At 38.3% G+C, this 14,025-nt stretch overlaps 1 protein-coding gene across 2 annotated transcripts in view; it reads left to right on the top strand.

The window, feature by feature from the left end:
- Positions 1-14,025, top strand: part of ANKRD45 (ankyrin repeat domain 45) — a 60,503-nt gene that overhangs the window by 30,597 nt on the left and 15,881 nt on the right. For both annotated transcript variants that reach the window (XM_061383261.1, XM_061383260.1), the window contains exons 4-5: positions 5,972-6,066; positions 8,512-8,650. In XM_061383261.1, coding sequence (XP_061239245.1) covers positions 5,972-6,066; positions 8,512-8,650 — 234 coding nt within the window. The remainder of the gene's footprint in view (positions 1-5,971; positions 6,067-8,511; positions 8,651-14,025) is intronic.

Below are 14,025 nucleotides of genomic sequence, written 5' to 3'. Positions count from 1 at the left end.
GGCTAATGGTTTGTCAATTTTATTTATCCTTTCAAAGAACCAGCTTTTGGTTTTGTTGATTTTTGCTATGGTCTCTTTTGTTTCTTTTGCATTTATTTCTGCTCTAATTTTTAAGATTTCTTTCCTTCTACTAACCCTGGGGTTCTTCATTTCTTCCTTTTCTAGTTGCTTTAGGTGTAGAGTTAGGTTATTTATTTGACTTTTTTCTTGTTTCTTGAGGTGTGCCTGTATTGCTATGAACTTTCCCCTTAGGACTGCTTTTACCATGTCCCACAGGTTTTGGGTTGTTGTGTTTTCATTTTCATTCGTTTCTATGCAAATTTTGATTTCTTTTTTGATTTCTTCTGTGATTTGTTGGTTATTCAGCAGCGTGTTGTTCAGCCTCCATATGTTGGAATTTTTAATAGTTTTTCTCCTGTAATTGAGATCTAATCTTACTGCATTGTGGTCAGAAAAAATGCTTGGAATGATTTCTATTTTTTTGAATTTACCAAGGCTAGCTTTATGGCCCAGCATGTGATCTATCCTGGAGAAGGTTCCATGTGTGCTTGAGAAAAAGGTGAAATTCATTGTTTTGGGATGAAATGACCTATAGATATCAATTAGGTCTAACTGGTCTATTGTATCGTTTAAAGTTTGTGTTTCCTTGTTAATTTTCTGTTTAGTTGATCTATCCATAGGTGTAAGTGGGGTATTAAAGTCTCCCACTATTATTGTGTTATTGTTAATTTCTCCTTTCATACTTGTTAGCATTTGTCTTACGTACTGTGGTGCTCCCGTGTTGGGTGCATATATATTTATAATTGTTATATCTTCTTCTTGGATTGATCCTTTGATCATTATGTAGTGACCTTCTTTGTCTCTTTTCACAGCCTTTGTTTTAAAGTCTATTTTATCTGATATGAGTATTGCTACTCCTGCTTTCTTTTGGTCCCTATTTGCATGGAAAATCTTTTTTCCAGCCCTTCACTTTCAGTCTGTATGTGTCCCCTGTTTTGAGGTGGGTCTCTTGTAGACAACATATGTAGGGGTCTTGTTTTTGTATCCATTCAGCCAGTCTTTGTCTTTTGGTTGGGGGCATTCAACCCATTTACATTTAATGTAATTACTGATAAGTATGTTCCCGTTGCCATTTACTTTATTGTTTTGGGTTCGAGTTTATACACCGTTTTTGTGTTTCCTGTCTAGAGAATATCCTTTAGTATTTGTTGGAGAGCTGGTTTGGTGGTGCAGAATTCTCTCAGCTTTTGCTTGTCTGAAAAGCTTTTGATTTCTCCTTCATACTTGAATGAGATCCTTGCTGGGTACAATAATCTGGGCTGTAGGTTATTTTCTTTCATCATTTTAAGTATGTCTTGCCATTCCCTCCTGGCTTGAAGAGTTTCTATTGAAAGATCAGCTGTTATCCTTATGGGAATTCCCTTGTGTGTTGTTTGTTGTTTTTCCCTTGCTGCTTTTAATATTTGTTCTTTGTGTTTGATCTTTGTTAATTTGATTAATATGTGTCTTGGGGTGTTTCTCCTTGGGTTTATCTTGTTTGGTACTCTCTGGGTTTCTTGGACTTGGGTGATTATTTCCTTCCCCAGTTTAGGGAAGTTTTCCACTATTATCTCCTCAAGTATTTTCTCATGGTCTTTCTTTTTGTCTTCTTCTTCTGGAACCCCTATGATTCGAATGTTGTAGCGTTTAATATTGTCCTGGAGGTCTCTGAGATTGTCCTCATTTCTTTTAATTCGTTTTTCTTTTATCCTCTCTGATTCATTTATTTCTACCATTCTATCTTCTAATTCACTAATCCTGTCTTCTGCCTCTGTTATTCTACTATTTGTTGCCTCCAGAGTGTTTTTAATTTCACTTATTGCATTATTCATTATATATTGACTCTTTTTTATTTCTTCTAGGTCCTTGTTAAACCTTTCTTGCATCTTCTCAATCCTTGTCTCCAGGCTATTTATCTGTGATTCCATTTTAGTTTCAAGATTTTGGATCAATTTCACTATCATTATTCGGAATTCTTTATCAGGTAGATTCCCTATCTCTTCCTCTTTTGTTTGGTTTGGTGGGCGTTTATCCTGTTCCTTTATCTGCTGAGTATTCCTCTGTCTCTTCATCTTGTTTAAATTGCTGAGTTTGGGGTGTCCTTTCTGTATTCTGGCAGTTTGTGGAGTTCTCTTTATTGTGGCGTTTCCTCACTGTGTGTGGGTTTGTACAGGTGGCTTGTCAAGGTTTCCTGGTTAGGGAAGCTTGTGTCGGTGTTCTGGTGGGTGGAGCTGTATTTCTTCTCTCTGGAGTGCAATGAAATGTCCAGTAATGAGTTATGAGATGTCTATAGTTTTGGGGTGACTTTGGGCAGCCTGTATCTTGAAGCTCAGGGCTGTGTTCCTTTGTTGCTGGAGAATTTGCTTGGTATGTCTTGCCCTGGAACTTATTGGCCCTTGTGTGGTGCTTGGTTTCAGTGTCGGTATGGAGGCATTTGATGAGCTCCTGTCAATGAATGTTCCTTGGAGTCAGGAGTTCCCTGGAGTCAGGGTTTGGACTTAAGTCTCCTGCTTCCGATTATTGGTCTTATTTTTACAGTAGTTTCAAAACTTCTCCTTCTATACAACACCATTGATAAAACATCTACATTAAAGATGATAAGTTTCTCTACAGTGAGGGTCACTCAGAGAGGTTCACAGGGTTACATGGAGAAGAGAAGAGGGAGGAGGGAGTTAGAGGTGACCCAAATGAGATGAGGTGAATCAATAGTGGAGAGAGTGGGCTAGCCAGTAGTCACTTCCTTATGTGTACTCCACAACTGGACCACTCAGACATGTTCACGGGGTTATACAGAGAAGAGAAGAAGGAGGAAGGTAACAGAGGTGGCCAGAAGGATAAAAGGGGGGAATGAAAAGGAGGGAGACAGATCCAGCCAGTAATCAGTTCCCTAAGTGTTCTCCACCGTCTGGAACACACAGAAATTCACCGAGTTGGGTAGAGTAGAGAGGGGTTAGGGAGGAGACACAGGCGACCTGGTGGAGAAAAAGGAGGGTCCAAAGGGAGAGAGAGCAGTCAAGCCAGTAATCTCACTCCCTAGTGAAAAATGGGTCCTGAAGATTGGGTCCTTAAAGGTACAAAATTGGTAACAAATACATAAAAGCAAAAATTAAAAATCTAGAGTAGAGTTTGGAATTTCAAAAATAAGACGTTAAAGAAAAGAAGAAGGAAAAGAAAGAGAGAAAGAACGAACAAACAAAAACAAACAAGGTCGCGAAAATTATAAAGAAAGTACAGGTACAAAATTGATAACTAATACCAGAAAGCGAAAATTAAAAATCTAGAGTAGAGTTTGGAATTTCAAAAATACGATGTTAAAGAAAAGAAGAAGGAAAAGAAAGAGAGAAAAAACGAACAAACAAAAACAAACAAGGTCACGAAAATTATAAAGAAAGTACAGGTACAAAATTGATAACTAATACCAGAAAGCAAAAATTAAAAATCTAGAGTAGAGTTTGGAATTTCAAAAATACATTAAAAAAAAAAAAAAAAAGAAGAAGAAAAATAAAGAGAGAAAAGAAACAAACAAATACGAACAATGTCACAAAAATTATAAAGAAAATACAGGTACAAAATTGATATCAAATACCAAAAAGCATAAATTAAAAATCTAGAGTAAAGTTTGGAATTTCAGATATACAATGTTATATAAAAGAAGAAGAGAAAGAAACAGAGAAGAAGAAAAAAAAAAAAGTCACAGAAATTATATAAAAAAAAACTATAGGTACAAAATTGATAACATATACCAAAAAGCGAAAATTAAAAATCTAGAGTAGAGTTTGGAATTTCAAAAATATGATGTTAAAGAAAAGAAGAAAAAAACAAAAACAAAACAAAAAAAAAAACCAAGGTCAAAAAATTATAAAATATATATATATGAAGTTTGCTGAAGAAGAAAAAAATAGGGTCTTTTTTTTTTTTTTGCAAAGTAATAGGTTATAAAAGTGAAAATTCAAGGAACAATAGAGGACTTAAAAAATTTTTTTTTTTAATTAAAAAAAAAAAGAAAGAATGATCGTAAAAATAATAAAAATATATCTAGGACTTTTTTGTTTTGTTTTGTTTTTTTTGTGGGTGTTGTGGGTTCAGTTCATTTTTGGCTAGTTCCTTGGTCAGATTTATATTTCTCAAGATCTATAGGCCCCTTCCTATGTAGTCTGTAGTAACCACAGGGTTTTGATCTATTGCCTGTAGCTTCCAAGGCGTTTCCCTCTGTTATATCTTCTTCTGTTTGCTAGTCTCTTCAGTATCTGGTTTCCGCCCTGACTCAAAGGGCACGGTGGAGGACACTTTTTTTTTTTTTTTTTTAGGCTTACTTGTTCAGTCGCACTGTGGGGAGGGAGGGAGGGATGCTGCAAACAAATAACACTGGCGTGGGCTCGCAGTGCCTCAGCCACCCTGGGTCTGCCCCCGCTCACGGCGCGTGTAGCCTCCCTGTCCACACTGCTCGGACTCTAGGTTGTTCCGCCGGGAACAATCCGAGGCTGGCCCTGGGCTGCATGCACCTCCCAGGTCCAAGCCGCTCAGGTTCAGGCACTCGGGTAGTCCTCAGAGGCGCAGACTCAGTTGGGCCTGCGTTTTGTGCTCTTCCCAGGTCCGAGCGCCAATTTGCTCTTCCCAGGCGAGCGCCAATGCTGCGACTTATCGCCTCCCCGCCACTCGGTTATCTGGATGTAAAACCGGCGCACCTTCTCAGGCAGATGTTGACCGTCCAGACCCCCAAGAAGTTTTAGTTAGCAAAGAAGCCTGCTTACAATTTTATAGATAATGTCTCTCTGGGGCTGCGATTGCCCCCTTCCGGCTCTGGCTGCCTGTCACCGGAGGGGGAAGGTCTGCAGCCGGCTATCTCTGTTCAGTCCTTTGTTCCGTGCGCGGGCCTGGCGGTCTTAGGTTAGGGCTGGCTTTTCGCGTGGTAGGTATCCCACAGTCTGGTTTGCTAGCCCAAATTATTTCGCTCAGATAGCGCTCAGGGTATTCAGGCCAGATTCTTACTCTCAGCGATGCAGCCCACGCTGCGCCTCCCTGCCCAGCCCCGGTTTGCTAATGGCGGATGCAGGCGTCTGCGCAGCTTCTCTGCTGGGGGAGTTACTGTAGGGCTCGCAATCTGCGAGTTTTAAATTGTTTATTTATTTTTTCTCCCTGTTATGTTGCCCTCTGTGCTTCCAAAGCTCGGCACAGATTCGGCAGTGAGAAGGTTTCCTGATGTTTGGAAACTTCTCTCTTTTTAAGATTCCCTTCCCGGGACGGAACTCCGTCCCTCCCTCTTTTGTCTCTTTTTTTTTGTTTTTAATATTTTTTCCTACCTCCTTTCGAAGAGTTGGGTTGCTTTTCTGGGTGCCTGATGTCCTCTGCCGGCATTCAGAAGTTGTTTTGTGGAATTTACTCGACGTTTAAATGCTCTTTTGCTGAATTTGTGGGGGAGAAAGTGTTCTCCCCGTCCTACTCCTCCGCCATCTTGGCTCCTCCCCCCAGAGTAGATATTTTGATAGACTGTAGTTTCTTTGGTGTCACATTTTGTATTTATTTGCGCTTTAAAATTTTTAGCGCAATTGAAGTTCTACTGGAATAGGAAATGGCAACCTATTCCAGTATTCTTGCCTGGAAAATTCCATGGACAGAGGAGTCTGATGGCAATAGTCTATGGGATTGCAAAGAGTCAGACATGACAGAGTGACTGAGCATGCATGCATGTGCGCACGCGCACACACACACACACACACACACACACACGCACACGCACTAATATAGTAAGTACCCCGAATCACTGTGTTAGTTAAGTGTTACCTTTCTTGAATTTCCCCAAGGAAAACTGTAACAAATCTCCTATACAGTCTTTATAAAGCTCTGGATTTATAAAATTACATTATAAACTGTGGAGTGAATTTTCTTGGTCTTTGCCTTATTATTAAGCATTTTTACTGTCCTTTTCTTTCAGAAGCAAGGCTGGCACTGAAAAAATATATTGCAAAGGTCTCTGCAACTGTTACAGATACAGAAAAGGGACCAGGGAAGCTTTATAAGGAAGACAAGGTACAACATTGTGCTTATATTTTGTTCTGAAGTCTTTTGAGATTTTTACCCCTTGTATTTAACTGCTACACTTAAGCACTAGAGGTAGGTGGTGATCCTCACTGCTCCGTTCTCCTTCCCTTCCTTCCTTTTTTTTCCCCTTTCTTATTAAACTGCTGACAGAAGCAGCATTAATAGTACTGGCAGCATTCTTGTTCTTCTGTTGATTAGATATTCATTTCATTAGTTTGCTTCAAAACTTATATATACATCATATATTTTGGTCTATATGTTTACATATATACTTGTATACACTGCCTATTTTTTCATGTATCAAAGTTTACATGATAGAAAAATACACAGGTGTAAAGATAGCTAATTGTAAAGCCAGCTTGCCACATTTGTCATATACTAAGTACTACGTGTGAACTAGTTGATTTCTTTTGATGTATACTAAAAAAAAAGGTATGCTAAAGGTATTAGAAATGTGTTTGGGTTTTAAATTATTTCTTGCATTTCTGGGCAGGACATTGTATGAATTTTCTGTGACTTTTAATTCTGATGAAAAAAAATTAGCTACTGCTAAAAGTGTAAGACATCAGCAAGTCTGAGAACATGATAAAACACACATTTCACTTGTTTGTAAAACATTTTACAAAATCTCTTATGAAACAAAGTATAGATAGAATTCTATTAGAAGAGCTACTGTATCTATAAGATTTGCAAAACAATCTTTCTGGCACAAACAGTGCTTTGTCAAACTAGTTACTGTGAAAGCCTTTTTAATTTCAGTTTCTAAATATTTGATTATTTGAGCTAGAAAATATTATGTACCTATACTAATGGTTAGAATAAAACAAAACATCTAAAGTAGACTTAATAATTTTCTTTTTACCCTATCAAGTCTTATTACCCTGTGATTCTAATAGCATTTTTGTGCTAATCTCAGTATACTTTTCCTCACTTATATAAATATATGTATGCATATATATAGTTTTATTAATATAAGAGATTTTGCTTTTATAAAAATAGGATCATACTATACAAATTATTCTTTAATTTTCTCTTTTCCTTTAAAGAATATATCATGGACATCTTTACAAATCCACTTCATTCTTTATACTTCTGCATATAATGTTGCTTATTTAATAATATGGACAGGACGTGTAATAAATTTATTCATGTCTCCTTATTATTACAAATCATAGAATAATGAACATCTTAAATCAGATACCAGCAATTTGCTGCTCATGTGCAAAGAGATGTTTTGAAATGCAAATTGAGAGGTTTTCAGTGAGGTTTTGCTCATTTCTTGCACTTCCTTCTCCTGTGAATCACCCAAGAAGGAATAAATATTGGCATTGTCTGTTGAGTTGCATGAAGTGCACACCATCCACTTACTTTTCCCAAATTTTGCAAACACTTACCACAGTTCAGTTCAGTTCAGTCGTGTCCGACTCTTTGTTCAGTAGTGTCCAACCCTTTGCGACCCCAAGGACTGCAGCACGCCAGGCTTCCCTGTCTATCATCGACTCCTGGAGTTTACTCAAACTCATGTCCTTTGAGTTGGTGATGCCATCCAACCATCTCATCCTCTGTTGTCCCCTTTTCCTCCCGCATTCAATCTTTCCCAGCATCAGGGTCTTTTCCAATGAGTCAGTTCTTCACATCAGGTAGCCAAAGTATTGGAGCTTCAGCTTCGACATCAGTCCTTCCAATGAACACCCAGGACTGATCTCCTTTAGGATGGACTGGTTGGATCTCCTTGCAGTCCAAGGGACTCTCAGGAGTCTTCTCCAACACCACAGTTCAAAAGTATCAATTCTTCTCCGCTCAAGCTTTCTTTATAGTCCAACTCACATCCATACATGACTACTGGAAAACCCATAGCTTTGACTAGATGGACCTTTGTTGGCAAAGTAATGTCTGTGCTTTTGAATATGCTCTCTGGGTTGGTCATAGCTTTTCTTCCAAGGAGCAAGTGTCTTTTAATTTCTTGGCTGCAGTCACAATCTGCAGTGATTTTGGAGCCCAAGAAAATAAAGTCTGTCACTGTTTCCATTGTTTCCCCATCTATTTGCCATGCAGAGCTCACTGAAAATAAAGAAATAGGGAGAGGATGTAGACTGGCCCAAGGCATCATGACTCTAGATTAATGAGTTTCATTATACACACATTTCACTAGTGTTAGTACTGCACTATCGGATACAGTACCCCCTAGCCTCATGTGACTATAAATTAGAATTAATTAAAATTAAAAATTCAACTCCTCAGTCACACCAGCCACTTTTCTAATGCTCCCTGGCTATATGCATCTAATGGTGACTGTATTAGACTGTGCAGATATTTCTGTGATCATTTCCATCATCATAGAAAGTTCTGTTGCAGAGTGCTGGTTTAGAGATACTATAGAGTTTCATTTTTAAATAAACAAGTGGAAAGTAAATTCCTTGTTTCTGTCTCTAGAATATCCTCCTCAGTGCATGCCGTGTAAAAAATGAATGGTTGGAAACCCATTTGGAAGCTTCCATTAATGAGCTGTTTGAGCAGAAACAGCAATTGGAAGACATTGTGACTCCTATCTTCACGAAAATGGCTACACCACGTAAGTTTTGGATAAAAATGATTTGAAAGTTGCATAAAAATTAGATTCAGTGTTGTTATTTCTGAGATAATCAGATTTCAACAATCTTCATGAAGTAGCCATTAACCTTATTATAAACTCTAATCCATAACTCAGTTTCATTCAGTTCCAATATTAATAATAGCTAAAAATAATGACTGAGTTATTTCTATAATGTCTAGTTCTAATCTTATTACCATCACTAATCATTTAATTTTATGCAATTTGCTATGGTTTTGACTAATGATTTTCAACCAGAAAGCATGTCTTTCAAGGAGACAGGCAGAATTTGAAAAAAAAATTTTTTTTTCAGTGATGAAGGTCTATACTTTCAAAAGCCTGTTGTGGGAATACTGTACTGTCATTGGAGAAGGTACACTGTCAGAATCTTGGTGGCACATGTACCTAAGATTTTAACGCTATCAGCTTTATTGAGATAGAATTCTCATACCATGAAATTTACCATTTAAAAATGTCCATTTCAGTGGTTTTCGGTGTATTTTCAGTTATTTAATCATCACCACTGTCTAATTTTACCACATAATTTCTCCATTTTATTACCCCCAAAGAAACACCATACCCGTTAGTAGTCACTACCCATTCCTTGGTTCCACAAGTCCCTGGCACCACTGATCTACTTTTTATCTCTGTGGATTGCCTGTTCTGAACATTTCATAGAGTCATACAGTCTGTCACCTTTTGTGTCTGGCTTCTTTCACTTTGCATAATGTTTTTAAGCTTCATCATGTTGTAATATATGTCAGTATTCCTTTTTATTGTTAAATCATAGTCTATTGTGTGGATTCAAATTTATCTGTTCATTAATAGACATTTGAGTTTCTGTTCATTTGACTATTATAAATAATGCTGCTGTGAACTTCTGTGTACAAATTTTTATGTGGCCGCATGTTTTCATTTCTCTGGGTCTGTATTTAGAGGGGGAATTGCTGGGTCACATGGTACCTCTATTTCTGACCTTTGGAGGAATTACCAAACTGTTTCCAAATTTCTATTTTCATAAGCAATATATAAGAGGATTCCAATTTTCTCCACATTGTTATCAACATTTGTTATTATCTTAAAAAATATTTTTTAGCTCTTCTAGTGGGTATGAAGTATCTTAATGTAGTTCCCATTTGCATTTCCTTAGTTACTGATGATGTTAAACATTCTTTCATGTGCTTACTGGCCATTTGCATATTTTATTTGGAGAAATGTCTTTTTGAATCTTTTGCCTATTTTTAAGTTGAGTTGTCTCCTTGTTTTTTAAATTGAACTATATATTTGATTTATAATATATTAGTTTTAGGTATACAACATAGTAATTCAATATGTTAATAGAATTTAAAGTTCTATTAACAAAGAAGTAAATGGCACCCCACTCCAGTACTTTTGCCTGGAAAATCCCACGGATGGAGGAGCCTGGTAGGCTGCAGTCCATGGGGTCATTAAGAGTTGGACACAACTGAGTGACTTCACTTTCACTTTTCACTTTCATGCATTGGAGAAGGAAATGGCAACCCACTCCAGTGTTCTTGCCTGGAGAATCCCAGGGACGGAGAAGCCTGGTGGGCTGCCATCTATGGGGTCACACAGAGTTGAACACGACTGAAGTGACTTAGCAGCAGTAGCAGCAGCAGCAATGACTATACTTCCCTGTGTTGTTCAGTATATCCCTGTTGCTTGTTTATTTCATGTGTAGTAGTTTATATCTCTTACTGTTCTACCCCTATTTTACCCTCTTGTCTTTCCCCTCCTACTGGTAACCACTAGTTTTTTCTGTATATCTGTGAGTCTATTAGTTTTATTACTTTCATTGTTTTTTGCAAAAAATTTTTAGATTCCACATGTAAGTAATTGTATGTAGTATTTGACAAGACTTTCTGAGATACAGTCTATCAGAGATATTGACTTGTAATTTTCTTTTTTTTGAAGTTATTTTTGGCTGGTTTTGGTATCAGGATAATGATGGCCTCATAGAATGAATTTGGGAGTATAGGAGTTAACTCTTCTTTGTATGTTAGGTAAAATTTTCGTGAAGTCATTCAGTCCTGTCTTTTGCTTTCTAGAAGTTTTGAAAATTACAAATTCAATTGCACGACTGCTGATTGATCTGTTCAAATTGTTTCTTTTTGATTTAGTGTTTGAAAATTTATGTTTCTAGAAATTTGACCATTTCTTCTAGGCTGTTTAGTTTGTTGGCATGTAACTGTTTATAGTATTCTTTTATGACTTTTTTATATCTCTGTGATATCAGTTGTTATTTCTCCTCTTTCATTTCTTATTTTGTTTATTTGGGCTCTCTTTTTTTCTTGATTTGTCTGGCTAAAGGTTTATCAATTTTATTTATTAAAAAAAAGTACTGATTTCATTGATTTATTGTATTTATTTCTTCCCTGATTTTTTTCCCTTCCTTCTGCTGATTTTGGGCCTTATTTGTTTTTCTTTTTCTAATTCCTTTATATGAAATTAAAGGAAGGTTAGGTAAGTTAGGTTGTTTATTTGAGATATCTTTTGTTTCTTGACATATTCCTCTATTGCTGTAAACTTTCCTCTTAGAACTTCCTTTACTACATCCTGTAGATTTTGGAAAGTTGTGTTTACGTTTTCATTTGTTTTGAAGTATTCTCTGTTTTTCTCTTTGACTCATTAGCTCATTGGTTTTTTTAGCAGCATGTTGTTTAGTCTCCACATGTATGTGTTTTTCTTCTTATTTTTGAATTGTAAAAGTTCTTTGTATATCTTGGGTATAAAGCTCTTATCAGATATATAACTTGCAAATATTTTCTTCCATTATGTGAATTATCATTTCATTTCCTTAATTGTGTTCTTTGAAGCACAAAAGGCTTTAAGTTTGATGAAATCTAATTTATCTATCTTTCCTTTTGTTGATTGTGCTTTCAGTGTCATATCAGAGAAACATTGCCTTGTCTAAGTTCTCCAAGATTTACTTTTATGTTTTTTTTTGTAAGACTTTTACAGTTTTTTGACCCTTATGTCTAAACATGTCTGTGATTCATTTTAAGTTATTATTTGTTTATGGTGTCAGGTAGGAATCCAACTTCTTTCTTTTGAATGTGAATACCCAATACCTAAGATATTTATGTTTATCAAAAGGAACTATGGTTTTTCAAAAGTGAAGGTACTGAATATATCCTTAGTAGTATGACAGACTGTCCCTTGCCATCTGTATCTAACATTGAATGAGCATACCCACTGCACTGTCTTAGGTCCCTGAAGGGAAATAGATACCTTTACATTGTTCTTGTCTTTCAGGAGTCCATTACCCAGTTTGTGAGTAAACAAGTATTCTTGAAAGGATAAACTAAATGCTGTGTAACTCAGGGAGGCCTAAACATAAAGAGAAAGCATGAAGAAAGAGGAATTTCCTGGAAGGATAGGTAGCCAGGGTGGAGTACATAGGGAATTATGAAATGAAAGTACAATATGATGATGAAAAATTGAAATTCGGAAATAGGGAAGTGGTCAGTATCCATCTTGCTGATTGTAGTTGAGTCTGAATTGGGGAGGAGTAGAAAATAAGGTTGAAAGTTAGCTTGTGATCATTTCATTAAAAGTACTGAATTATAAGCTTAGATGTTTGGGCTTTACTTTCAGGGCCATGGGTTGCCATTAAGGGCTTTGTTGGAGTAGGAAAAATGAGGGATTAAGTAGTGGAAAATAATCTGGCTTTCCTTGCAAAATGGTTTGGAGGGAGAAGAGACCAGAGGGAGTGAGACCAGTGTAGTCCAGGAAGGAGATGGTCAAGATGCTTATACAGTCAATTCCCACCTTTCCCTGAGCTATCACTATTGTTAGTCTGGCCCAACAATCATTTCTCTTTCCCTTATCACCTCTGGGAAATAATCACAGAGGCTTTAATCAAGATGGTGGTATAGAAGGACATGGAGCTCACCTTTTCCCACAGATACATAAGAAATACATCTACATGTGGAACAGTTATCACAGAATAACTATTGAACACTATTGAATGGAAAATCTCAGATACCTAGAAGTGCAGGTAAGATCTCCATGTAACTGGGTAGGATAAAAGAAAAAGAAGGAAGGAAGCAGGACAGGATCTGTGCCCCTGGGAGAGGGCTGCAAAAGAGGAAAGGTTTCCATGCCCTAGGAAGTCGTCACACTGGTGGTGAGATCACCCAGGACAGAATGGGAGCTTCAGAGGCTTGGAGGAGAACACAGCAGTCAGTTTGTAGCAGGCAGAAAAGAGAGACACCAGCATAGAGGGCCTGTACCACCTTGCTGCAGTCCCCAGCCAGAGATATGCACCTGCTGGTGTGTGCAGAGGCTGTGTGCTGAAACTCATGCTTCAGAGGACAGACTTGGGGAAAGAACTGGTGTTAGTCTTGTGGGCCAAAAGCAGAGGTGTACGTGGAAGAAGCCCAGCCTGCCATAGAAGTGAAATGCCATTGTTAAGAGGTGCACGAAAGGAAGGACAGGGCCCGTCATAGCAGCCTCACTTTTGACAGTCTCATGGCTGGCCTGTGCTACCCTTGAAACCCCATTGTTAATGCAGGAGTGAAGGGGGTAGTGGGGTCTGCCATAGGTGCTTCTTTCTCAGAGCTGCCTGTGTGAACTCTGGGGGTATGCAAGGATGCCCACACTCAGAGGCAGAGTTGAAAGCAGAGCCCTCTCTCCAATGGCTATATGATCTACAACACTGTTGCTAGCTTTGTAACTCAGTGCCTCTGGGACATGCAAGTGGATAGTGGGTGCTCCTGTGGATGGAATAGGTCTGGCCTTAGCAGCTTTGTGTGTGCATGCACATGAAGGTGGGGCTGGGGTCTGGGCTGCTTCCGTATCTCCCAGTTGTGCAACTGCTGTGGTCCTGGTGCTTGACTTCAGTGGATTGGCGCCTGTGGATCTGCATTAGTGGCTTTGTGAACACAGTGTGTGAGGGACACAGGGCTGATTGTCTGTATTCCCACAGTGGAGGTGGGGCCCAGGGTAGTGTACACAATAGTGTACTTTGTGAGCCCCCACAATGGGTGACAGGCGATACCACAGAGTGTGCTCCTGGTGAACAGCTCCAATGGAAGAATGCTCAGTTGCTCCTCTTGCAGTGGGAGCACTCCAGTCCTGCCTACCACACAGTGAAGCTTGGAAATGGATCTGGGGGCTTCTAACAACTAGGGAGCAGACCCTGACTCTAACAGCGCTGTGACAACCACAGAGCAAAGAAGAGGCCCCATTCAGCATCCAGTGCAGGCTACGGTCACCACATCATCAGTCATACCTTCTATCAATGCAATAATGGCCAGCACACACTGAGGAAAGATGCTGCAGGCATCCATACTATAAAACAGCCCTTGTACCAAAAATATTAAACAGACACA

This window comes from Bos javanicus, chromosome 16, assembly GCF_032452875.1.
Source record: "Bos javanicus breed banteng chromosome 16, ARS-OSU_banteng_1.0, whole genome shotgun sequence".
In the NCBI taxonomy this organism is placed as follows: domain Eukaryota; kingdom Metazoa; phylum Chordata; class Mammalia; order Artiodactyla; family Bovidae; genus Bos; species Bos javanicus.
This window is presented reverse-complemented; position numbering and strand designations above follow the sequence as displayed.